The 25,744-nt window shown below is 34.6% G+C and overlaps 1 protein-coding gene across 1 annotated transcript in view; it reads left to right on the top strand.

The window, feature by feature from the left end:
• Window positions 1–25,744, top strand: part of MALRD1 (MAM and LDL receptor class A domain containing 1) — a 543,727-nt gene that overhangs the window by 440,398 nt on the left and 77,585 nt on the right. Inside the window, 2 exon segments of the mRNA XM_087815868.1 lie at window positions 3,646–3,771; window positions 8,432–8,498. Of these exon segments, the coding sequence (XP_087671994.1) occupies window positions 3,646–3,771; window positions 8,432–8,498 (193 nt within the window).

The following is a 25,744-nucleotide window of genomic DNA, read 5'->3' on the forward strand; positions in this document are numbered from 1 at the left end:
TATTTTTATAGTTTTATTTAAAATTATTTAAACTGCCAAGATATTTCAGTAAGAGTAGTGGCTGGACTTAATTCCAGGTTATAGTAAATATCCTCCCTGCTTTGTGATAGGTTCATTTGGGCCTTGAAGGGCTGTAGCCTTCATGCTCATGGCCCGAAGACCATGGTTATTCTGCTGTTAGAAATGCTGATCAGCTGAACACTACTTTTTATTTTAATACTGAATAGGTTCACATCCATAGTCATACATGCTTTATTTGGGGTTGATTTTTTATGCAGCAATTATAATCTACAACAGGAATTTTGCTTTAGGGAAGTAACTCCAATGAAACATTCATAAATTGTTTATCTTTAATGTATCATCTACCTGAGTACCTGAGTGAATGAGCTAAAAGCCACACGATGCTCTGTGTTACTTAGCGCACTTATGTAAGAAAGAAGATCGACCTCTAGGATGGTGACAGATTGAAATAAGCATTTTTATAGACATTAAAACATAATGTTTGAAAGTGAATGTGGCAGAAGTAGATATTGTCAAGGGAAACGTGAAAATCTTAGTTTCCTATAAATTTCATATATATGCCTAACCCATAGACATAGACAACAATGTGGTGATAGCCAGAGGGAAGGGGAGGTGGGGCCAAGGGGAGTTGGACAGAGTACGGGAGGGGATGAGGACATTGCAATAATGTCAACAATAAAAATAAAGTAAAAAATAATACATTTTATATATAGCTTATTTGGACTAATTTTGGAATTTTTCTTTGTTGTATATGTATTAATAACAGAAGAGAAAAAGAGAGTAATGGTTTAATTCATTGTCCTGTATCTGGCAAAATGTCCTTTGATGTATATGTGTCAATAAATATTAATTGCATTCAATTAATATTTGCCACCTACATTTAAAAGGAAATTGATAAACACCCATTCACTTTGATGTTACACTATTTAAAATGCTCCAGAACTATGATTTTAGTTTTCAGTTTCATAAAGTAAAAGGTCAATTTTACTGTCTAAACTGAAAACTTACTATAAAAAGAAAAAAGAAAAACTTTTTATAAATTAAAACTTTTTTTTATATAGATATATTTTTATGTTTTTTTAATGCTCTTTGGGCCATAATTGAGAATTTATACCACTAATAGGTTACAGATTTTTATTGTATAGTCAACTTAAAAATAAGCTATCAGAACAAGACAGGGATGTCCACTTTCACCACTCTTATTCAATATAGTACTGCAGGTCCTTGCCACAGCCATCAGACAGGAAGAAAACATAAAAGGTTTCCAAATTGGAAAAGAGGAAATAAAGTGTCAGCCCCTTGAAATACAAAAAAAATGATAATAAAATATGTATATATTTTATACATATACACATGTGGATATAGAGATGCATTCATAATACATGCTATTTTACAAGCATCTCTTCATCTTATGAGTTCGAAATTATGCTATTTTCTAGTTTACTTGGTGCGCAATGTGACTTATCCTGTCAATGTATACCCTAAAATCTTTTAACCCTTTGGAGAAGCTTAAAGATTATCTTTTTTCTTGGGACCTTAGAAATCTGGTTTCAACCTTGTTTTGTAAGTTTCTCTGCACCACCTTCTTACACAAGTTCCCCGGTCAAAGGCAAACTGCTTTACTCACAGTTTCAATATCAAATTTTTTGATTCTCAGTCAGTCTATAGATTTATTCCCACTGTGCTAAATGGCTTTTCTCTGGAAACATTAAAATTTAAAGCACATCTCAAGACTACTCTTACTTTCAGCCTTTACAGACCTTCCTACACTAAAGAAATCTCTTGCTTTTAAAATGCTTATCTACTCCAATGCTTTGCCAACTAATTCTGGCCTTATGGCATTTCTTTTAGTATTATTTTGAACTGTTGATCACTTTAGCATTGTTATCTTGCTTTTGTTGCTTTATATGTCCTGATTTCTATTTTTAAAAATGCCTCCCCTGTGTCCTTCAGTTGAAGTGCTAAGCACAGTGTCTTACATGTAGTGACAGCTTAATAATATTTATTGGTGTTGAATGGATGTTCAAGCACTTCAGGAAGGACTGCTGAGTGAAGAGCGTCACTTTAATTGTTCAGAACCAGCATTTTAATAATGGAAATACATACTCCTAAAAACATCATTTTTTATATCCAACTTGAAAGTAAATTTTGATAGGCAATTCTAAAATTAAACTGCCGGTATCCTATGATAACTAAATAAACAATTCCTTCCAGCCCATAAATATGTTTAAAGAAAAATATATTTGTGAAATAACTGACAAAATATGTGCAAGAACCATACATGGGGATTTCTATTCTTGAGGCTTCTAAACTGTCCATTTAGCTTAAGAAGTTTGAACTAAATTGTCTTAATTCTAATAGAAGTTACTTCCCAAATCAATCCTTTTTAAATTTTTATCATTAGGTTTGGATTAAAATGTTCAAATAGGATATTGTATATGATACCATTAAGTTTATTGAAGAAAAGCAGAGCTGTTCTCATTGAACTTGGTTAAGCCCCAGAAAGCCCTGGTTGTTCACTGCCGTCTTCCACATTATATGACTCAGATGAACAGGGGTGCAGAAACAGTGTAGACCAATATCATTATTATTTATTGCTTTCTAAACCTATCTAGTATTTTTGAGAAGATGGTGCAGTGGGTTCATGCTTTGACACTTTCCCTCTATTCCAAACACATAGCAATGCTAGATAGAAGAGCTATCACATAAAAAGGCTTGGAGACATTAAACATTGGTTTGGTGCAAAATGGAGGTAGAACCAGTGAAAACAGAGATCAGGCCTGAAACCCAGATCTGCTGATTTCCAGGTTTTCAAGTCATCAGGAGAATAGAGGTACATGATGGCAGCCTGGAATGAAATGTTCTGTTTCAGCCCTAACTCGTAAAAGGAGTCTACAGCATAGTCTGCTGCTTTAGCGGAAGCCAGAATCTTAAAGAGACTAGCAAACAAGAGGGAGGAACACCAGCAATACAGTTTAAGGCCTAAGGGAGCATCCAAGGGAAGCCCAGTACATTGCAGGACTAGATTGCCATTGAACTGGCTGTACCCTTGACAGGCATCAATGAACACATTTTTCCGAAACAATCAGCCTTATGAGTAAGACTTATGCTTGTTTCTTGATGTCAGGCTAACAAGAGACTCTGGGATTTGTAAAATACCTATATCACGCACTAACACAATGCTATAAAGTCATACAGTCCTAGTACGTGGAGCTGCAGTGACCGACATCATCACCCAGATCTAACAGGTGCTTTGCCCCCACTCATGACTAATAACTCAGTTGGAAAATGAACATTCAAGGGAGCAACAGTACCTATCAGTTCAACTGCACATAATATCAGAGACATTAGGGGAGCAACAGAGATCTTCCCTGATATAAATTTGCCTCTAGTCTAAAATTAATTCGGACCACATAGTACACATGATGTGTTTTATACATTCATAATGCGGAACTGAGAAATGACTCCATCAATACACTTCTCTTTGAAGAAATTTTTAATTTATTAGATTTAATATATAATTTAAATATAGGACTAGAAAAATGAGGGATGATACAATACACTATTATTTCATTGGAAAAAATTCTTTTAAGAAAAAGATGATGATGGTTGTTCTTTCCCCAGCCAACATCCGCTGTTCTGATGGAGCTTTGATGTGCACGTCCTCTAACAGCTGCGTCCCAGTTCACCAGCGCTGTGATGGTTTTGCCAACTGCATGGACTTCCAACTTGACGAGTCCAGTTGCTCAGGTATTCCTTTACAATATAAGACAGTAACTTAATCTGCAGACCATAATAACAGTAAAACTTGAAATTCAAATAACAGAAAGCAGGGAATAATTGCATTTCTATTATTGGTTTGGGGGCAGGAAGAATGTTGACATTTAAATATTACAAATATAGCCCTGGCCTGTGTGGCTGAGTTAGTTGGGTGTTGCCCCATGAACCAAGAGTTCACCAGTTCGATTCCCAGTTGGACACATGCCCAGCGTATGCTCCATCCGCAGTAGGGGGGTGCAGGAGGCAGCCCATAGATGTATTGTTCTCACATCGACATTTCTCTCTCTCTTTCTCTCTCTCTCTCTTTCCCCTTCCTCTTTCTCTCCCTTCTTCTCTCTCTCTAAAAGTCAATTTAAGAAATCTTAAAAAATAATAAATATTACAAATATATAATATAATGAACTTGTTTATTCTATATAAATGTTTTAAAATAAAAAATCAAATACTTAATTTTAACTTGCTATAATTTAAGGTTATTAGTATTTAATAATCTGATGCAAATTGCTTGGTTTATATAATAGACGAATTTTTGTAGCCCATTGTTAACACCCATCCTGAGTAACTGAAACATTTATAAGAGTTGATATTGTGTATTTGTGGTTATGCTTTAGTCAAAACTGCTTAAAATGCTCTAATTTTTGTAGCCCATTGTTAACACCCATCCTGAGTAACTGAAATTTTATTTCATACAGGAGATATATAAAATAACAGGTCATTAGGGGGCAATTTAAATCTGTCACAACTAAAAAATAATATAAATTGGTGATAAAAGGTGTATTCAATCATATTTTCTAAATAAATTGCAGACATTTTATATCAAAACTATATTCTTTTATCTTTGTAAGACTATATTCTTTGTATCTTTCAAGAAAGAAGGATATTATAAGTGACAACAATTATAATCCAATCATAGTGTATGAAATGTTTTTTTGCACTGCTGAAAAGGAATATTCACACGACACTAAATTTTACGAATATGAAAGAAAATTAAGATGTGAAAAAAATCTAGCCTCATAAAATAGGCAAAGATAAATGTTCTTTGGCATTATTTCTCTACTATGCCTTCACATACATCCAATTAGACACCAAAAGTAAATCCTCTTGCTCTCTTTTCAGATAGTCAGGAAGATATTAATAAGGCAGTTCCATTCTTGGAAACTATTAAGACATAGCACTTATGTCCAATACTCAAATTTATTTACATAAAGGTGAGCTTTTCTTTAGGATAATTTTATATGAGAACAAATATAATATAATATGCTATAGTTGATTGTCTGCTTTAAATGTCCTACCTTTAAAAATATGTTCAGAAAAGCAGAAGACCTGCCATTCATACTAAGTGACACAGATTCTGTAGGTAATAATAGAGGATACAGTTTTGTTGCCCCATCTATTTTAATCACTCACCAATTCATTTATAGTTCATTTAAACATATAGGTCATATTGCCACAGCTTTTGGGTTAAAGTAAAATAAAGAACTAGTGAAACCATTTTCAGAAATAAAATCCATATTATGTGTTCTCTATATTTTATTTGCTTTTCAGTTTGTCAATCAAACATAATAAAGTCAAGGCTTCTGTTTTTAAGAATACCTCTGATGCTAATCCACGCTAAGATGTGTCAGTGCCCATTACACCTTCCTGTTTCTTTCAAGCATCATATTCCTTTAAGGCCAAGCATTTCATGGACTTTTATGAGCCCAGTCCTTACAGCATCCAATAATTCTCCCAGTGGTCACCCAACAGGTGGTGAGCAGCTGGTGTCCCTTCACCTGGAGGTTTAAGTCATTAACAAGAACATCAAGCTCAGGCAATGTATGGATGTTGCAGGTTAAGTATTTCCATTGAGCCTTGTTCCCAACTTTCACTAGAAAGACATATTATTTTCAAGTTTGGCTGCTTATGCAACAGGAAATCATTGAACAGAATTTGTCCATCTTAATTTAAGTTGAAAGTCCTTTTCCAGTCATTTGCAGTAGTAGAGGTTAATAAAGCTTATGCAGTGGTGATACTATAATTATGATAATCAGCTATTTGAAAGTGAATTAAGAAAAGGCACTAAAATATAAATTTATAGGATGGAATATTATGAATATAATTTAATATATGAATAATAATGATAATAATATAGCTAAATAACATTTCAGAAGGTTTTTGAAAACCAAACAAAAATTTCTTATGCAAGTCCTGTGGAGCTATTTCCAATTTCTTAGCAGCAGTTAATCTTTTTTGCAGTCCCTGTGCTGGGATTTCAAGAGACAGAGAGCAATCGCTGCCAACTGGGAACCTGGTTTGCTGTCCAAGCTTCCTGGTGGACTTTTAGAATCCAGACAGCTCCTGAAACTCCTCTGCTGTTTGTTGTGTATATGGGTATTTAATCCATGGCAATGCACAAATACCGTATGATTCAAAGGGTTCATGATCCCATAACATCACGAACTGCAAGGGGTTATAGAAATTCTGAGCTGAATAGCAAATCATTCAACATTTCTAAATTGACAGGCTTTGGAGTGAGAGCACCAGAACTTAGTTCAATATCTGCTGCTTCCTTGCTGTTAATTTGAGCATTATATTATGAGCCAGTTTCCCCCTCTGTAAGAAAGGATAAGTATGGGATGTACCACATCATATCATGAGAATTAAATGAGGTAACACTGGTAAAACTCTTAGGACAGATTATGACATAGAGCAGATCTGCAGTAAATGGCAGTGGTGCTGGTGCCCATGACAGAAGGGGGGGGGGGGGGGGAGATAGATGAGAAGTTGGAGAGTGCAGTGGTAATGAAAATTAGATTTCATGGCAAGTTCAAAGAACACCCCCAAAGGGAAGGATGGATGGGAACAATTATTTTTAAATCTATGCATACCATTGACTAGTTTAGAGATGTTAAAAATAAATTTAATTTATCCTTCAACAGCCCTATAAAGGAGGTGATATAATCCTCACTTTATTTTATTTTTTAAAAAATATATCTTTATTGATTTCAGAGAGAGGAAAGGAGAGGGAGAGAGAAACATCAATGATGAGAGTCATTGATCGAGCCCGCAACCCGGGCATGTGCCCTGACCGGGAATCGAACCTCGATCGCCTGGATCCTAGGTCGACGCTCAACCGCTGAGCCACGCCCGGCCGGGCATAATCCTCACTTTAAACATGAAGAACCTTATACCTAAAGTTCCTAGCCCAAAGTCGCACAACTTATTAAGTGAGTAGGTACCATGGAGGGAAAATCAGGACTCACATGATTATGTCTTCCCAGCAATCCACCCCATCATAGCTGGCACTTCCTTAGTCTCTATACACACTGAGAGAAACAACAGCAACAACAAAGATAGGTACCTAGTTGCAAATTATTTACATTTAAGCTTAAAAGTTAGCTGTGTTTTTACATTGATCACTTGTCCAGTTTATAGGTGTTCCTACTTTTCCAAAGTGATGCACCTCAGGGGGCCCGAACTTGAATTTTTCAAAGAATGATCTTTCTACAAAGTCAGCCATGAATTGCACTGACCTCCAGACACATGGTCATAATAACCAATGCAAATGGGTACAAGGCAGTGATATATCAATGCGGCTAAAAAGCACGGGAGCCTGTGCTAATTCTCAAATCAACCCTATAAATTTCTAGTTCCAATCTAGTGAACTACCTACTTCTCTACTGGAGATATATTTAGTCTCTTCATCACTAACTAGTCATATTCATTCTCCTTCTCCATTTCATCTACCATCTTCTTTAAATTGTTTTGAGTAAATTAAAGATGAAAATACTGTGCACTGTGCCTTTCCATTTCATGAATAAAGAACCTGGCTCGAAGGCAGAAATTTAAAAGAACTCATTAGAGCTAATCTGCAAATCTTCTTTCCTCCAAAATACCTGGATTCACTTCTCGTTCTGACCAATGCCGCTCTTCTTTCCTCGGTGCTCCATTATTCAGCTCAAGAAAGTACATACCAAAAGCTGGCCTCTGTGCCACTCACTGCAATCAAAGTAATAATTAATGACCCCAGGAAAAAATGTGCATCTGTGTGCATTTTCATACTTTACAGCATCTGGTGTTTTACTAAAAAAACCCCTCTTATTTAAGAAAGACTAAAATTATACTTAAGACCAAAAATAACCGTAAAATGTTTTATCAAACAAGGATTGTATCTATTTATGCTTTGTCATATTTTTAATCAAACCAGCTAATTCCTTGTTTATGAAGGAAATGTCACATCTGCTCTGTTTGGTTGAGCCTGCCTCCTGGTGCCTGAGGAGTAAAATTCTTAATTCTTCAGCACCTTGTTCCCTACTGTGATTAGTTCAATAGGGGGGAGTAAGGGTAGGCAAGGTGGGGAATATGCCCTTGGAAAAGCAAATCACATTTCCTAATCCAGGGGAGAAGAGAGTTGTCTTTTCTGGTCCACTTTTCTAGGGCTCAAGAAGAGAATGAACACATCCCAGGCAGCAGGGCCAGTGGATAAATTTGGGGCTACAAAGTAGCCTAGGAGACTTATTGTGCTTTTAGCAACTACAAAGCAATGTATTCTCAGTGATTAGATTTAATGCAGTGACTAACAGTGATATGACCATCTTCTTGCTAATAATATTTATAATTAACTGTGGTTTTCTCTGATGCTTCTTTTTAGAGTGTCCAATAGCTTATTGCAGAAATGGTGGGACTTGTGTAGTGGACAAAACTGGTCCTATATGTCGGTAAGTAGCATTGTCTATATTTTTTAACATTAATGGCAGTTGGCTTACTTATTTTTCTTGAAGCTGATATAATACAGCATCAATGAATATGTGGTTATTAAGGTAAAATTAGTGGATAATGGCATTATTTGTGTGTATCTGTCTGAATAAAAGAAAGGAAAATGTGAGTGCCTTTTAGAAAAATATCAATTATTTAACATGGTTTTATGCCTTTCAGAATTTTATATTATGTGGATATATAGTTTTTAGAATACTCATTACTCCTTTTTAATATTTATATTAGGTTATAAAAATTTTTTATGGGGGTATCCTATTTCAGGTTAACTCAGTGTCTGTTTCTCTTTTTATTTTTAATTTTATATTTCTTTTTTTCTAACAACAAAGGATAAAATTAATTCATAAATAAGACTTATTTCTGGTTTATGCAGTGGATGTTTATGAATAGCTAAAGTTAAAGGACAGATAAGGAATACCTTTGCATATTTAAAATATTTTTTAAAGAAAAATAAATTTAAAAAGCCTTGTGATTTCTTTGGGGAATTTTTTACATTGTTTATCAAAGATTGCTTGATTTTTTTTCTCTCATCCTTTAGAGAACTGTGCAAAAGTTTCATAAATTCCAAAGGAAATGATGCATATTCTATTATATTTGCATCTATGACTTTTTAATCTAGCAGAACAATGGACATATTACTTTGCTTATTAAAGAAATGATTGCAGGTTGAGACTCAAGTCATAGGAAACATGTAAAAGTATCTAGAAAATACTGACTAATCGTTGCTTAAGTCCTTATATCCCTCTGATAAACACTCATATTTTAGGAAATTATTTTTGTCCCTTAAAAAAGCAAAAACTTCTATTAATTAAAACAACAGCAACAAAAATTTATGATGAAATATATTTAGACACAGTTTTAGCATTTTTGAAACAATTATTAAAAGGTTTCTCAAAGTGTTTTATCTCTCAAATTCATTACATAATATATTTCACATCTCAACAAAATTATACTTTTCCTGTATCAGTTTTCATAGAAATTAATTTGTCATACTATAACATGATGGAGGGGTGAGATGCATAATATTAATTTCTAAAACCTCCTGAAAGAAACTGAGAATGGTGTCATAAATAATATATATTGAATGCCAGATGAGTGAATGCTATTTTATTTTATTTTTGAAATTTATCTTTGTTGTTGAAAATATTACAAATGCCCGCTTTTTTCCCCATTGCCCCTTCCATCCTGCACCCACCCCCCTCCCCAGGCCTTCCCCACACTGTCGTCTGTGCCCATGGGTTACGCATATATACATATAAACTCTTTGCTTAATTCCTCCCCACCCCCACCCCCCTCTGAGATTCCTCAGTCTGTTCCATACTTCTGAGTCACTGGATCTATTTTGTTCATCAGTTTATTATGTTCTTTAGATTCCACATATGCGTGAGATCATGTGACATTTGTGAATAATGTTATTTAGTATCAACTGTTTACAGTAGGAAGTTTGAAGTTTTGTGCTCTCTAACCCTTGAGGACAAGAAGACTCCCACACTGAGGCTAGTCTCAGCTGAGCAAGCAGAGTTGCAGATTCTTGGCAACATCCTCATGTACTTAACTAAACTTCAAAAACTGAAATCCAAGTGGTGATGTCTGAAACTTGTTTCACTCAAATAAGAAAACTCTGACATGAAAGATGTGAGAGAAGGATTGAGGGCGGGATGGACTAAAGAAAGGAAATCAATGCAGCAAATGTAGAAGGCAATTTACTAACTGGAAAATCCATCAAATATTTTTATATATTAATTTTGATTGTAAATAATATTTTTCAAATAACCTAAATAATTATAATTACCACTGATAATAACAGATCTTTGCAATTAGTGCTATCTACAACATAGGTGTGAAAAAGGACTTGAAAATGTTTTACATTGTAATATGGTATTTACAATTGTGAACTACAATTAATATACATATATATATATATATATATATATATATATAATTGAAGTAATTTTTTTTAAAATACCATAATGTAACAGACAAAAAGTAGAAATTCCAATATCCAAATCCCACTCAATAGTAGTATGGCCCATATTTACTAGGAGATATTTTTCCCATTTACAAACACATGTGCACATACAAGCACACACTGTTTCTTACAGAAATGTGAATTACATGAATCTCCTTTGTGCCTTGGTTTTTTTCTCTCTTTATGAAATACCATGCTGTTCTTCTACATTTCTACATCCACCACTTACTGGCTTTGTAGTTTGGGGGAAGTCCTTAACCTGCCTGACTTTCAGTTTCTTCTTCAGTAAAATGGAGAAAACACCACCACCTACCTCATCCTTTAGGCATGAGACTTACAGGGGCTCACATATGTAAAACACTCTGCACAGTGCCTGACACATACAAGATATTATAGGAATGGTAGCCATCAGTATTATTGTATCATTCTTTTTTATGCTCTATAGTATACATAATTTAATGTATGAGTTTTTCATCATTGAATTAACCTCATTTATCCTACTAATGGTTGTTTAGTTCTTAAATATTTGCTTTCACAAAAAATCTTGCAGTGTTCACCCTTTAATTTATCCTTGCACAATTCTTTATTTTAAGCATAGCATGTTTTACTGAAATGCCAAATAATCATGTAAATTATTTCTAATTGCACTTAGTGTCACATTTACTCCCAGGTAAATTTAGTGTCCAATTCATTTGTCACATACAGGTATTCATTTTTGGATTTAAGAGTATTATTTTTAATCCTTACCTGAGAATATCTTTATTGAATTTTAGAGAAAGAGGAAGGGAAAAAGAGAAACACTGATAGGTTGCCTCCCATACAAACCCGAAATCTAGGTATGTGCCCAGACTGGGAATCAAACTTGCAACCTTTTGGTGCATGGGATGACTCTCCAATCAACTGAGCCACACTGGCCAGGGCTAGAATATACAGTTTTTGAGTAACAAAAGGGCACTGTGGAAAGGTGTTGGTTTCATGTTAGGCTCTACTCTCTCATTACCAGGTAGTAATTCATTGTCTTTGTCACCAAAAGAAGTAAGAACAGCAGATCAAAGCTCACTTTTCATCCAGGTCATTGCGATTATAAGATTTTGCTTGTTTCCTGAGGAGGCCTAACCCCAAAACCTTTGGATTTCCTCTTGAGATCTAAGATATCTTGAGAAAGGACCTTCAGGTTTTACCAGTAATCTCAGAAAAAAGAGACTTGATAAGAAAGTCATTTGGGTTCCGGGGAATTTATAATTATCCACAAGAGTAAAAACTGCCAGGCTAACCATGTTTTTCTCATGTGTTTACCTGAGCAGCACCAATGCCTTGACAGGTTTGTTTCACGGCTGAGGAAACAGAGCATGAGCCAGAAGAGGGGAATTATCCCTTAGCTAAAGACGCTTGATTAATATGTTATTTTGATACATCAGTGTATTTGTTAGAAAAAATAGACTGAGCTATGAAATACAAATTGCAATTAAATATGCAGGACAGAAAAGAATTTACAAGAAAGAAAAGAAAATCAAGTCAGCAGGGCTAAAAGAGAGAAAGAGGAAACAGCATGAAATTAAAATACATATAGAATTATATATGTTATTTCCTTATATCCATGGAACAGTTGACAATGTAGTCAGGTATTTGACTAAAAAGAAAAACCTCATAAAATCAGATGTTTTTGCTCAGCCAATTTATCTACCTGTAATCTAATAAAACAAGAAATGAAAAAATATAGAGTGATGACAAAGAAAAAAAAAACTTTAGGAAATTTTAAATATCATTTCTAGGTAGCTCTTATATTAGAAAGCCACTTTAACCTGGAATTAAGGAGGCAATAAAAATGGTAATTTCTCACTTCTGACCTTCTCAAGGTGGCAGTATTTGAGGGAGGGTCATTTTCTTTCTGCCTGGCTTCTGGGGTATCCCTGGCCACCTTTTCACTCTCCTTTACTGTTTTTCTCTCTCTCCCCTGACATTCAAATGTTGTAGTGCTCCAGTCCTCAGTGTTTATAATTCTCTTTTCTGCCCCACCTTACTACAGGATCCCATCTAAGCTTGGGTTGATTTATAAACTTTGAATACAGTTTATCAGCAGCCCAAATCTATGCACTGAAATTTGCATTCTTAAATTCAATTGCTAATAAAACCCTGAATTTCCTTCAGATTTTATTTCTATATCTAATAGGCATCGCGAATTTATCATGTCCAAAAAGACCTGTCGCCTACATAGGGTACATTTCTCTTTTTCCTAACTTTGCACACACTGTTCCTTCTGCCTTGAGTTTTCTTTGTCTACTTTATTTGCCCAAAGAATGCCTTTTAATCTTTTAGATCCCATATGAATGACATTTTCTCTGAGAAGCCCTTCCCAGACCGACCAGAGAGAATGGCTCATTTTTTCTTCTGGGTTCCTCTATGCTCCTGTCACCTTGTTATTTTACAAGTATTAGTTTTATTTAAAACTACCTCAATTTTTTAAAAGTTTTATGAAAACCTGCCCTGTCTAACCTACTAAGAATTAACATTTCCAATAAACTGTATTCTTTGTGACTATCAAAATTTGTTTTGCCCAATTTTTACTAGTTTTATTTGTAAAGGTAACTTTGATAATTATGGAAATTGAAAATTTAAAAATAAATTGTTATTTTATTGCAGAATGACATAATTCAAGGCTTTAAAGTATAAAATAAATTAGGATAGAAATCTTTTGGAAAGGAAAATCAAAATATTGGTTTAAGGAATAAAAGGAACAATGAATATTTCTAACTGCTAAAGACAAACAACTTGACCTACTTTTTGTAGGAAGATGATGTGTATTCAGTCACCTAGTATTTACATTTCAGTGTCTACATTTAAAACATATAAGAGTTTTATTTGCAGTAGCCTGGAGAGTATATCCTTTGCAATTGCTTAATGTTAAAATTTTAATTTTGAGTTAATATTAAAGTAACTACAAAGTTTTTCAAAAAGTCTTTTGGAGAATGTGTGGACAAAAATTTTGAAGACAATTGCCTTAGAAAATAAAGGTCATGTTTGCCCAGCTGGCGTGGCTCAATGGTTGAGCATCGACCTATGATCTAGAAGATTTCTGTTTGATTCCCAGTCAGGGCACATGCCTGGGTTTTGGGCTCGATCCCCAGTGAGGGGACATGCAGGAGGCAGCCGATCAATGACTCCCTCAACATTGATGTTTCTGTCTTTCTCCCTCTCCCTTCCTCTCTCTGAATCAATAAAATATATTTTTAAAAAAGGTCATGTTTTCCATACCTTTCATGACTAGTACTTAATATATACCTGACCTTATAAGATCTATGTAAATAATATACTGAATAAAGAATGAATACAAATTGGAAGTCCTAAAATTTTGAGGAAAAGTATCAGTACTTTTAAATATGTTCTTAAATGTATTGAGATATGAATAAATTACCTCACCATAAACTACCCATCACAAGGAACTATTGGGCACTTTCTATGTAGGCAGCAAGAAGCATATTGAGTGAGCATATGATGTGTTCACTATACTGAAAAATAACTGCTCTACAGTTTGTAGGACAGACTAGCTACCAAAAAATTAAAATAAATAAAACATATTTTCATCCATTAAAGAAACTCAAGGTTACTACAATCACAAAAGAGAGTACTCTCAAACTGGAATCCTGTAATCTACCTCAAATCCCCAACCTTGGGCTTGAAATGAAGAGATAAGCAGTTTCCATTTATACAAATCCACTGTTTAAAATAAAACTTAGCTTATGAGCATTCTACTTCCACCCACCAAACAAACAAAGAAACGTGAAGCAAAAAAAAAAAAAATACTCCAAGACGCTAACTCCAAACTCATTTAAATATTGTTAGAAAAACATTTAGGAATAAGGAAGAAACAAAAACCCTTAACTGAGAAATTCAAAGTCTGAATACAAATAGACAACAGAACAGTAAGAATTAAATAAGAATTGATTTGAAGCAGGAAAGCTATAAGACAAAAACGAAAGACAAAATTACAATTCTCCCAAGGGAAAATGGAGTTTAATTAAATTTGTTAAGAAATTTTGAACAAAGGTGAGAAAATAACCAAGGGAATCAAAATGAGAGAAAGTAAAAAGAGTCAAAGTTGAAGTAGAAGATAAAGAACATGTGTATAATTGGAGTCTCTAAAGAGAAAAGCATAACAATGGAATATGGAATATAACTAATGCTTAAAACTATAATCCAAGAAAACATTTTGTCCAACGAAAAGATGTAAATTTATATAATAAAATAACAAATAGTTATCAAGAAAACCTGATGCAAAACTGGCAATTCCAAGACATATCCTAGTAAAGATATTAGACTTTCAAATAAAAAATATTCTCATGGCTTCTACGGAAAAGGGCCAAATAATAGGGGAAAGGGATGCGTCTAGCATTAGATATCTGAGCAAAGAAACAGGGAAACCTATTGTGATTGTCTCCAGATTTAAAAATGGCTGACAACATTCAATATTCATTCCTGATTATTTTTTTAAAAGCACTAAGGAAAATATGAATTGGTATCTATTTAATATTTCCTTAACATAATAAAATACACATTTTTATTTCTAAATTCAGCATCTTAATAGTGAATCACAAAAGGGATTTTTATTATGACCACTATTTTCATTGACAATTAATATTGTATCATGTGGGAGATAGTAGGCAATACAATTTGACATACACCCCCCCCCCAAAAAAAACATAAGAATTTGAAAAGAAGTTATCATGATAGTATACTTGGAAAACCCTAGAGAATTTAGCATAAAAATTAACTCAGTTCAGTAAGTAAGGTTGGAGGATATAAAATTACCATTCAGAAATAGTCTATACACAAACAAAACTGGAGGAGAAAATGGAAAAGAATATGCTATTCATAATAAAAACAAACAGATAAAAAACTTAGGAATAAATTTAATACAATAAAAGCAACCTATATGATAAAAAACAATCCTGAAAGACTTGATCAGGTTGAAGGAGAATTCCTTTTCTGGATAGCTGACTCAACATCATAAGGATTTGAGTTCACCCTAGGTTAACCTATAATTTTAACAGAGTCCCCTAAAAAACCCCACAAACTTTTTGTGTGGGTAAACAAATTTATCTTAAAGTTCATACGGAAAAATAATCATGGAACTAGCTAGTTAAATACTGAAAAAGGCAAACTCTGAAGGGGCCTGAGTAGCCCTACTAGTATAAATAGAATAAAGGCCTTCTTAACAAAGCAATATCATGCTGCCCTTCAAGAGTCAATATAGACTGTTCAGAACAGTGGAATAGAATAGACAGTCTAGAAATATTTCCAAGTGCACACAAAAATTGAATAAATAATAAATATAGCATCTCAAATCACTAGGCAAAACTGGACTTTTTAAAAAGGAGTGTTGGGGTAACTAGTTAGGTATTTGGGGGGGGGGAGATAAAATTTTATCTGTGCCTCATACTGTACACACGCAAAAATAAAATTCAGGTGGACCAGAATTCAAAGTAAAAACATACACATATTAGAGAAATACATAGTGAATTTCTCTAAAATCTGGATGCATGAAAATGCCTTTTTTCCCCCAATGACTTAAGTTCAAATGCAATCAAAGACACTACGAAGAAATTTAGATACATAAAATTTAGTTAAAATAATCTTTTCCTGGCACAAAAATACCATAAGCAATATCAAAAAACAAATGACAATCTGAGAGAAAATGCTCACATAGCTCAGAAGAAAACAAATATCCCTAATACTTAAAGGACTGTTTTAAAATATGGGGACAGCCCAAACATTATATCAAAAACTGGGCAATGATTGATTTCAAAATTTAAAAAATGATGCTTAAACATATGAAAACTATTCAATTTCATAAGAGAAGGCAAATTAAAACCATATTAAGATGCTACTCCCACCTCTCCAATGAGTAGCATATTCTATTTGCAAGAATGTGAAGGAACAAGCAATTTGATAGTGGAAATGCAAATTGGTATCATTCCTATGGAGGTGAATTTGTCGATATTTAACTAACCTACATATTCACTTGATTTTTGACCTAACAATTTCACTTCTAGAAATTTTACTGTTGGTATAACTCCAACATTATGACAATACATGTCCACGGAGTTACTCACTGTAACATTTTTATAATTTTAAAATATTGGAAACAACCTAAACACCCACATATAGGAGAGTGGTTGAATAAACTAGGTTACATCCACAACAGAGTACAAGTGGAACGTGGAACAGTTAAGAAGTGTCCCTCAGGCCATACGTAGGAAAGTTGTCATCTGGAGCAGGCTAAAAAAATTGAAAAAATGTTAGTCACTGGAAGTATTCTGTAGCTTTTCCTTCATTTGACTCAAATGTTAAAAATCTGAAGAGTATATTATTACCAATAATTACGTGTCAGGCAACTCTTAAATATATGACATACCTTTAGCCTTTACATAAACCTACAGGTGAAGTTAAGTAATTTTCCCAGAAATAAAGAGCAAGAAAGTTGTGGAATTCAGATTCAAACCTAAGTCCTTTGACCAGGGTCTATACTCATAGGTGATCAACTATTGCAGTATGTGGCCTCTTTGGAGATTTGAGTAAGTGGCTCATGATTCTGTGATTGCAAAATTCTATGAGCATATTTGAATCAAATGCCTGAAGAAATTCTAGAGCTAAGCTTTCATTGCACCTGGGTGCTTGCTGCTATTTAACACACTGTGCACTTTTATTCCTATGAGTGTTCATATTGTTCCATTTGCCCATTTTATACTTTTCCACCTTGAATAACCTGAAAAATCCCAGATTCGTCTTTCATGTCCCAATTTGTGTAGAACCTCCTCTCTAGAACTTTCTGGGAACCCTCATGCCTACAAATTCCATCCTCTATGCAGCGTACAAAGAGGACAGGGATATGACTCTAAAAACAGGTAAACCTGACTTTGGGTATGAACTCCATCCGCACTTACTAACTCCATGACTTTGAGAAAATCATCTAACCTTTTTCTAAGGGAGAGTAGGGAAATGGCCATCACTCAGAAAAGCACTCTCTGCCATAATGGAGCTATGAATTGAACTGACTTCTGTATTGCTGAAATGTATAATTCATAATTGTTTTGTTTACTAAAGAACATTTTTAAAATGTTACATCTAAGTGGGAAGCATTAGTAATGTGTTTGCCAGTTTCTTTTTAACATTATGGAAATCATCTCCATAGCAACCAAAAATAGTTCTTTCCTGGGTGGAACGCAGAACAAATCATTACAATTTAAGATCATGGCCTCTGTTTTTCAAACATAGTACTCACAGCAAAAAGCTAAAGAATATATTCATAATAACACTTGAAATTTTCATAACTGAAAATCATTTCAAAGTTTTAAAAAATCAATTTAAAAGGGAGGGCATTTAACTATCTTTTATGTAGTAAGGTTGAGAGGCCATATAGGTGTATTTTTTTCAAATCCAACACATGGAAGGGACAATTTTATGGGAAAATATGAATTACCAAAATTGACCCAGGAAAGAGAGATTAAGGTTGAGCAGATTGAATGGCATAGTAGAAATTTTTTGAAAAGTCAAATATATAGTCCCTCCCTTCCAAAATATTTAAATGTGGTATCTCTTTAAGAAACTGAAAGCATTTTCCCTTAAAGCCAAATTAAAAGGAAAGGTCTGCTAGCACTAGGATTATTATATTTGCTAGAGATGTTTCAGCCAAAGGATCAAGCAAAAGGAGAAAGAAGCAGCACTGATATTGTCGCAGATATTCACAGCTTGGAAATTCAAGCAAGTTAACTGTGACATTATTAGAATGATAACAAGAGTTCAGCATGGTAGATGGATACAAGATAAATATGCAAGACTAGATACGTTTCCTTTTTACCAGTAACACAGTCATTGAAGAAGATAATTGGAAAAGAGCTCTATTCCGAAACAGCAGCAATTATTATAACATAAATAGGCCTACACTTAACAGAAAATTTTAAGGCCCAGAGAAAGAAAACGAAAAAGCTCAAATGAAGGGGAGGACACTCAAAGACCTGATTAGATGGATAAGAAAATAATTGACGAACTTACTTTCTAGAAGCAGCAACATTCAACAGTGTACAAATGATAATTAACCAAAGAACATTTTTAGTGTTTTAGATTTTTGTCTGTTTTTTGAAAAAGACCAATGGATTTTAATGTTCACCTAGAAAAATAAATATAATATTTAATGACAAAAATTAAGGATTGGTATTTGCTCTACTTGGTATTGGAGCTTGCTCTAATGTCATGGTAATAAATATTGTGGAGCTGGAGATAAACAAATAGTCTATTGGAACAGAATAAAAAGCCTACAATTAAGTTAATGTAACTATGTAAAATTAGTGTTAAATAGGTGGTATTTCAAGGTGATGAGAGTGGATAGGTTGGATTATGTAATCATTGTTATTAGAAAACTTGTTAGCCATTTATTTAAAATATAAATTATTGACACTGTACATGAGGAATTGATTCCAGATTTATAAACAGAAAACATATATAAAATTTTTGAGAGAAAATATAGAATAAGGGAATATTTAAAAATATTGCAGTACAGATGTCATTTATAAGTTTATTAGCAGCCAGAAAAGAAAATTGAAATGTTGACCTTAAACAGAACTAATAGTGCACTATGGTGAAAAACACCATAAACATTTTAAAAAGCACAATAACAGGCCACAAAAAAAGATATTCGGTATATACTACAGACAAGGATTAGCTAGAATACTTACATAGTGTCCCCTCGAAGCAATAAAATTTATAGAATAGATAACTAGACAACCGTTATTCATGGAACAAGGAATATAAATGGTCAACACACTTGAAAAAACTTCAACCCATATTAATAAATAAGTGCAAAATAAATCTTTGAAATTCCAGTCTCACCTGTCAAACTGAGAAAAGCAGTTTAGTAATAAACATTAATTATAAAGATGTAGAAACTCTGGCCCTTTTATTTATAGGTTATGGGAATATAATTAGGCTACTGGCATATTAACAAGAAAGATACGGATAAATGTATTGGTTTGGGTATTTTGCAGTACTGTTATAAAAAAACTTAAAAGTTCAAAATAGTGTAATGGAATATTACATAACAATTTTTTAAATGGAAAATATAAATCTTGACATAGAAAAGTATTTATAATGTTTGGTGAAAAGTGAAAATTCCAAGATAATATGCATGTGTCAGGGGAGAAAGCATGTAAATGTGTATGTGTGAAAAACGAAAACAAGTCAAGCCGTGTGCACCTCAAAGTATCAGGACTTGTCAAGTGACCTCTGCAGAGGGAAACTGGCTTCGGGGAAAAGCGCAATTTCATATTTTCACTTTGCATTTTTATCTTAACAAGTACTGCTTTTGTAACTTAGAAATGCATTTTTAAAAAAGAGATCTTAATAAGAGAATATTTTTTTAAAAAACACACAAGAACATCTCTTACAGTAAAAGGCAGAGCCAACTGGCTGCTGTTAACAGTGGCTCGAGATGAATGTGCCTGGCCCTCGGTTTTCTTCGCCCGTTGTCAGAAAGCATTACACACTTTCTGCCCCATGTAGAGCCAAACAAGCCAGACGGACCAGGAACGTGATTGCACATGAAGCAAACGGCCTCTCTCACCAAGGCCTCCCTCCCCGCCTCACTCCCAAAGCTGGCTTTTTCTCCCATCGCATGTGCCAAAAGAGTTATGAAAATGAAAAGCACAGTGATCCCTAATTTGCCTTCTCTGCCCCTTTCCCAGAAAGAAAGCCACGTGAGGTGTTTGTACACTTGACTGTTAAATTGGTTTTAGCCTTGCCATGCCAGCCGTAAGCTTTCACAGCGGAAAGCGGCATTGCTTTGACAATTTGATGCAAGTGCCTCTTGAGTGACCTGTTGACTCATCCAGGGAGGGCATTCTCCAAGGAAGGACATGGCCCAGATTCCCTTCACTGGTCATTGCTGACAGGGATTTGTGATCCAGATATTTTCCGAAGTCCCTGGTATGACCTGACTGTTAAGTAGATAGTTCTCTCCTCCTGGAAGAAAAGTGGTGGGTTATTTCTGGGGCTGTATCTAATGCCAAAGGCCTTGCTTTAAAAGAGAGAGGAAGAGATAGCTGTCTATATTATAAGGATCGGGAACGTGTAAAAGGCCGCTTTTTCATCCACCCTAAAAAAGCTTCAAAGGAAAATGTTCCCTCTTAATCGACACAGTTTTTACTTTATCAGTTTTCCTAGCATGTGCACAGCTGAGCTTTAATGGAGTGGCGGTTGGTTGGAAATGACATCTTTTCTTTCTTGGCTATGTGTGATGTGTGTGTATGTGTCCAAAGCACCCGGGTGAATGTGAGAGAGAGATACAGCCTAGTGGAGGCGCTCAGAGACCTGAGCTTCAAAGAATGCTGACAAAAAGTCATTCCTCAGACTGAATTTTACAATTTCCCAAGCCAGGCTCCCTAGTGGCCCTGGCACTGCTGGCCATCCAGCTCTGCCTTGATCCTACATAGCTTTTCTTCCTGCTCAGCCAGCATGAGTTTAACTATGTCACAGTAGAATCTTTTGTGCTGTTGCTAGGTGGCTGAACTCTGCCTTACAGAAGCAAAATCTAGCAAATGAGGTAGAACTTTTTGAACTTATCCCCTTACTAGTGAAATGTTGACAGATCTAAGTAGTTAAATGCATTTCAATTTTGAAACCCCTGTGGGATTTTTCTAATCCTCTGACAGCCCTAGTTTATGTTTGCCATTGCCTTAATCTGCTGTCCATAGTAACTCTGAGATATAGGGCATCGTTTGTATTCCTCCTAAGAGGACAGTTATTTTCTTTATTTTCATCAGGAGGAAGAAACAGGTAATGGCAATTGTTTATGTCTCCAAGATTAAAATTTAATTATGACTATCCATTATCAGTAGCTGGAGTTTTGTATAATCTATAAGTCTATAGGTCTATATTATCCTTCTGTTTGCTATGTGTTAAAAGATAAAGAATTGTGAGAATCATATGAAAACTGTAACACACAATACAGAAAAAAATTTTCCAGAAATTATGACAGTGTTGAGAGAACTCCTACTTGCCTTTTCATTCTCTATGTGTGGGCAATGAGTGAGCACACAAACTTGTTAAATCAAATACCACATGAGGAGCAGCAAGAAAAAGGACAGAGGGGAGAGAACATGCATTTTGATATTGCGTATAGAAAAATGCATCCCTTTGAATTTATTGCCTGGGAGGCAGAATAAAAACATGTGAGATCACCTCACAGCAAATCTTTCTGTTTCAGTGGCTCCACCATCTAACAATATACAGAATTCTCATTCTAGAATGAGAATATTTTCCGATAATTATATTTTTTATATCGTAAATAAAACTGAAAACATTATTTACTTGTTAGAGTGTCAGAATGAGAGTGCATTTAGTTTGACAAAAACCTTCAAAATAGGAAACAGGTTTTACATATATCATTCTTTTCTATTTTGTTGGAATTAAAAATGATATAAGAATTTTCTTTATAGCAATGTAAATTATAAAGTATTGTCCTTTCCTATTGGTCCTAGTTTTTATAATGTTGAGAGAATATAAGTTATATACATAAAAAGGTATATACTGATAAATTATATATAATATATTATTTTTATATTATACTGTTACTAGGATAAATCACCCTACTGAACAAATATATATCCATATGGATGAGTATTTTGCCTATGTTTCTTTATTTTTATAGCAAAACATCACAATATATAAAAATTAATCATTCATTGAATATTAAGTATATGAAATACTGTGAGGTGCAAGGGAAAGAAGACTGAATATGAAATTAGAAGAGCTGCCTTGACAACACTTAATAATTGTACATCAGAATCAGTCAGGGACCCAACAGAAAAGATCATTTACCCCAGATGGCTAAAATAACAAAACTTGTAAGAATACTTACATTAGTGAAGGTATAGGCAAGGTTAAAGGAACGACAAGTGATATTGGGGCTCAAGGTACTAGTGACAGTAGAGAGTGTAAATTGAAGGTACAAGGAGTGGATCATGGATCACCAGCTGCTGGGGAGAGCTGGAACTGTGGAAAGGGCCTCACAGCAGGAGCAACAGTTGTTGAAGGATACACAGACTACCCCGGTAGAGAAGCTAGAGGAAGCAGGCAAAACATACCCAAATTATCTCTCCTCTCACCCTCCAAACTCCAGCTCCCACTGGCTAAACCCAATAGAAAGCCAACAGGGGAACGTAGAGAAGAGTGCAATCCATAGAGGTCTTTTCCCCAGGATACAGAATAGGGCATAGAAGGGAGTCTGGGCCAGCAGAGTGACCTTGATAAATCTCCTTACCTCTCTCTATGTTAGGATATGTATCAATTAGAAAGCCTTCCAGCTTCTAGTAGCAGAAATCTGGCTATAGTGACTTAAAAACCTAAGGAAAAATCATTTTTCTTATAATAAAAGTTCTAGAGATAAATGATTATTGGAGTCATTTCACTTGTTCAAGAAAAGCTGTGCTTCTCCTGACATATTCTGGGCCTGGTACTCCATCAGAACCTTTTTCCAGGCAATTCAAAATATATAGGGTTGATGGGAAAAAGAGACTTGACCAGAAGTGCCACCTAACAATTTTAAAATATACCTCAATTTCCTAAGAAATATACCATGACAAGATATTCAGTGGAAGTTTAGATTAAGAAGTAAAGATTAATAAAATTAGATTATCAGCTTATAAGAAATCGTGATTTTAGACACCTTGTGTAACATTGAAGCTATGAGAAGTGTTGAGAGGTGAATAAAGGAGTAGACTTATAATGATGCCTTGGCCATGCAGAGCCCTGCCCCATCACTAAAAGAAAGCAGTGAAGTGGACTGCAAAGAGACCTCTCAGGGAGCATGCGTATGTTCCCTACAGCTGTAAAGCTCATAGGACTGGTGTGTGTCATGTGTGAGATATCTAAAGGTGGCTGGCAGTGGCTGTTGGCCTATAATGGCAGGGCAGAATGAAATAGTGGCGGGGGCATTGGGAAACAACTGTATGCCTCCCCCTTAGAAGTACGTCAAAAGTATACAAAGTCTAAAGATGGAATGTCCTACTCATATTAATCATGTCCTCCTGGTGGTTCATAAAAGGTTTATGTAGGGTGGTTTTGCCAGAAGTTGAGGGGACCCCAGAGCAAAAGGACTCTAAAACAGCCTTCTGAAAAATCTACAGATTCTATAAACATTTGGTAGGCTCAGAGAACATAAGCACAATTCAAATAAGATTGCTCTTTGTCAGCTTTCCCCTTTCCTTCCCCAGACTGATGCCAGGTGGACCAGAAACAGTTGGTAAAGGGAGGAGGTGAAGGGAGGGGAAAAAAGCCAACTCACCTACCCTCAAAAGGTCATCAGACCTCCTAAAGCTGGACCCTACAAAAGGAAGGAAGGAAGCACAACTTTAAGTTTGGGGTTTTGATTATCACATAAGATTGAACATTTAGATCACCAAAATGAGACTGAATTTTTTCACTTCAACGACCATTACGTATTGATTTGCCTAAAGCGAGCGGGAAAGAAATTAGGCCACATGGAATTTTTATTTATATGTAGCAGATTTAAAGACCATGGAAGACAAAAATCTATTTTATTTTTATTATACTAAAATTTTATGCTCGTGTAATATACAGGTTTAATCGTTTTTCAGCCGGACATTTTTCAGGGTTCTTTCTGTAAGGAAGAAGGAGAGAATGGATATAGACTAGGTGCCCAGAAGTCTCTTCCATAGAACTCATCTGCAAATTGAACAGGATGAACTAGACCACGGTCCTCAAATAAGACAACACTACTATGAAAATGCTAAAAAAAGCAAGCTATAAAAGTTTAGTAAGAAAAGTTTGATTCCAGAGACCTTTTTGGCTAGCACCAAATAAAAAGGGTAAAATTGGCTGCACATTTGACTGTTGTAGGAGAATCAATACCAGAATTCCTTCTAGTTTGATGGAAGAATGAATGAAATGAGGTATGCAAGCAAGATTCTGCAGTCATGAAATTAGGATGAAAACAATTGCAATTGTGGCTTTTATATGCACCCTTTATAAAGCGGAATGCCTACAAAGCAAGGACCAAGACTGCCTTACAACTATTACCTTGACCCAGCTACCCACAGGAGTAAGAACTATCTATTTGAGATCCTGGCAGTTCATGGCAGTATCATGGCAGTACAGGAGCCTTGAAACAATAAAATGCTTGACTGGAGAATGGAGAACAACCTAAGAAAAATAACCTAAAACCACTACATAGGAGAATCATGAGAGAGAACTCCAACTTAACGTAAGCTCACAAAATAAAGCTCTATGGCATAAGAAAACCTAATAAGGAAGGCAGTAAACAAAATCACAATTGGGAAATATAGTCCGGGGAAAATAAAAAGGAAAAAGAAGCAATTTAAACTAAGTTCAAAATTGGTATGTTAAAGAATTGGATTTTATTTTAAATTTCCAAGACTATGATTCAAGAAAACTTAAACTGAAAACTCATCATGAAAAGTTTAAATAAAGTCAGATTTTAAGTTGAACGCAGTTGAAAAGAGAATTAATAAATTGGAAGATATTGTTAAGAAACTAACTCAGAATATAACATAAAGACAAAAAGATTTTAAAGTATGAAAGAATAGCTATGATATATGAAGGGTAGATTGATGAACTTTAATATATGCCACTATAATTTCTAGAACAGAGAAAATAAATATTTAAAGAGTAATATTTAAAGAATATAGTGGCTGAGAATATTTCTGATTTGAATAAAACCATGACTTCAAATTTAGCATGTAAAGTGTTATACATACAGGGGTGCACAAAATGAGCCAAAAAATAAGGACCTTGATGTGTCATAGAAAAACTGCAGGATATCAGGGAAAACAGAATATTTTAAAAGCATTCAGAGAAAAGACACAAGTATTTATGAAGTTTTAGAAACTTAAACTGACATTGGAATTCTCCCAAGACTTTAGGTATCAGATGACAACAGAGTTTGGAAAATGCTGAGGGAACATAATTGTTGCACTAGAATTTCTTACTCTGGTAAACTATTTAAAATAAGGTGTGAGGGACGGTGAAAAAAAGACATGGCCAGTCATACAGAGTTTAGGAATGTTTACTAGCCATAGATTTTCCAATAAAGGAAGTAATTCCTTGGTAATTACTTAAGCAAAAAGTTTATCCCAGAGAGGGAAAATGAGGATGAATAAAACAATGGTGACTAAAGAAACTATTCTATAAATT

The sequence above is a fragment of the Miniopterus natalensis genome, chromosome 1 (assembly GCF_054644295.1).
Source record: "Miniopterus natalensis isolate mMinNat1 chromosome 1, mMinNat1.hap1, whole genome shotgun sequence".
Lineage (NCBI taxonomy): Eukaryota > Metazoa > Chordata > Mammalia > Chiroptera > Miniopteridae > Miniopterus > Miniopterus natalensis.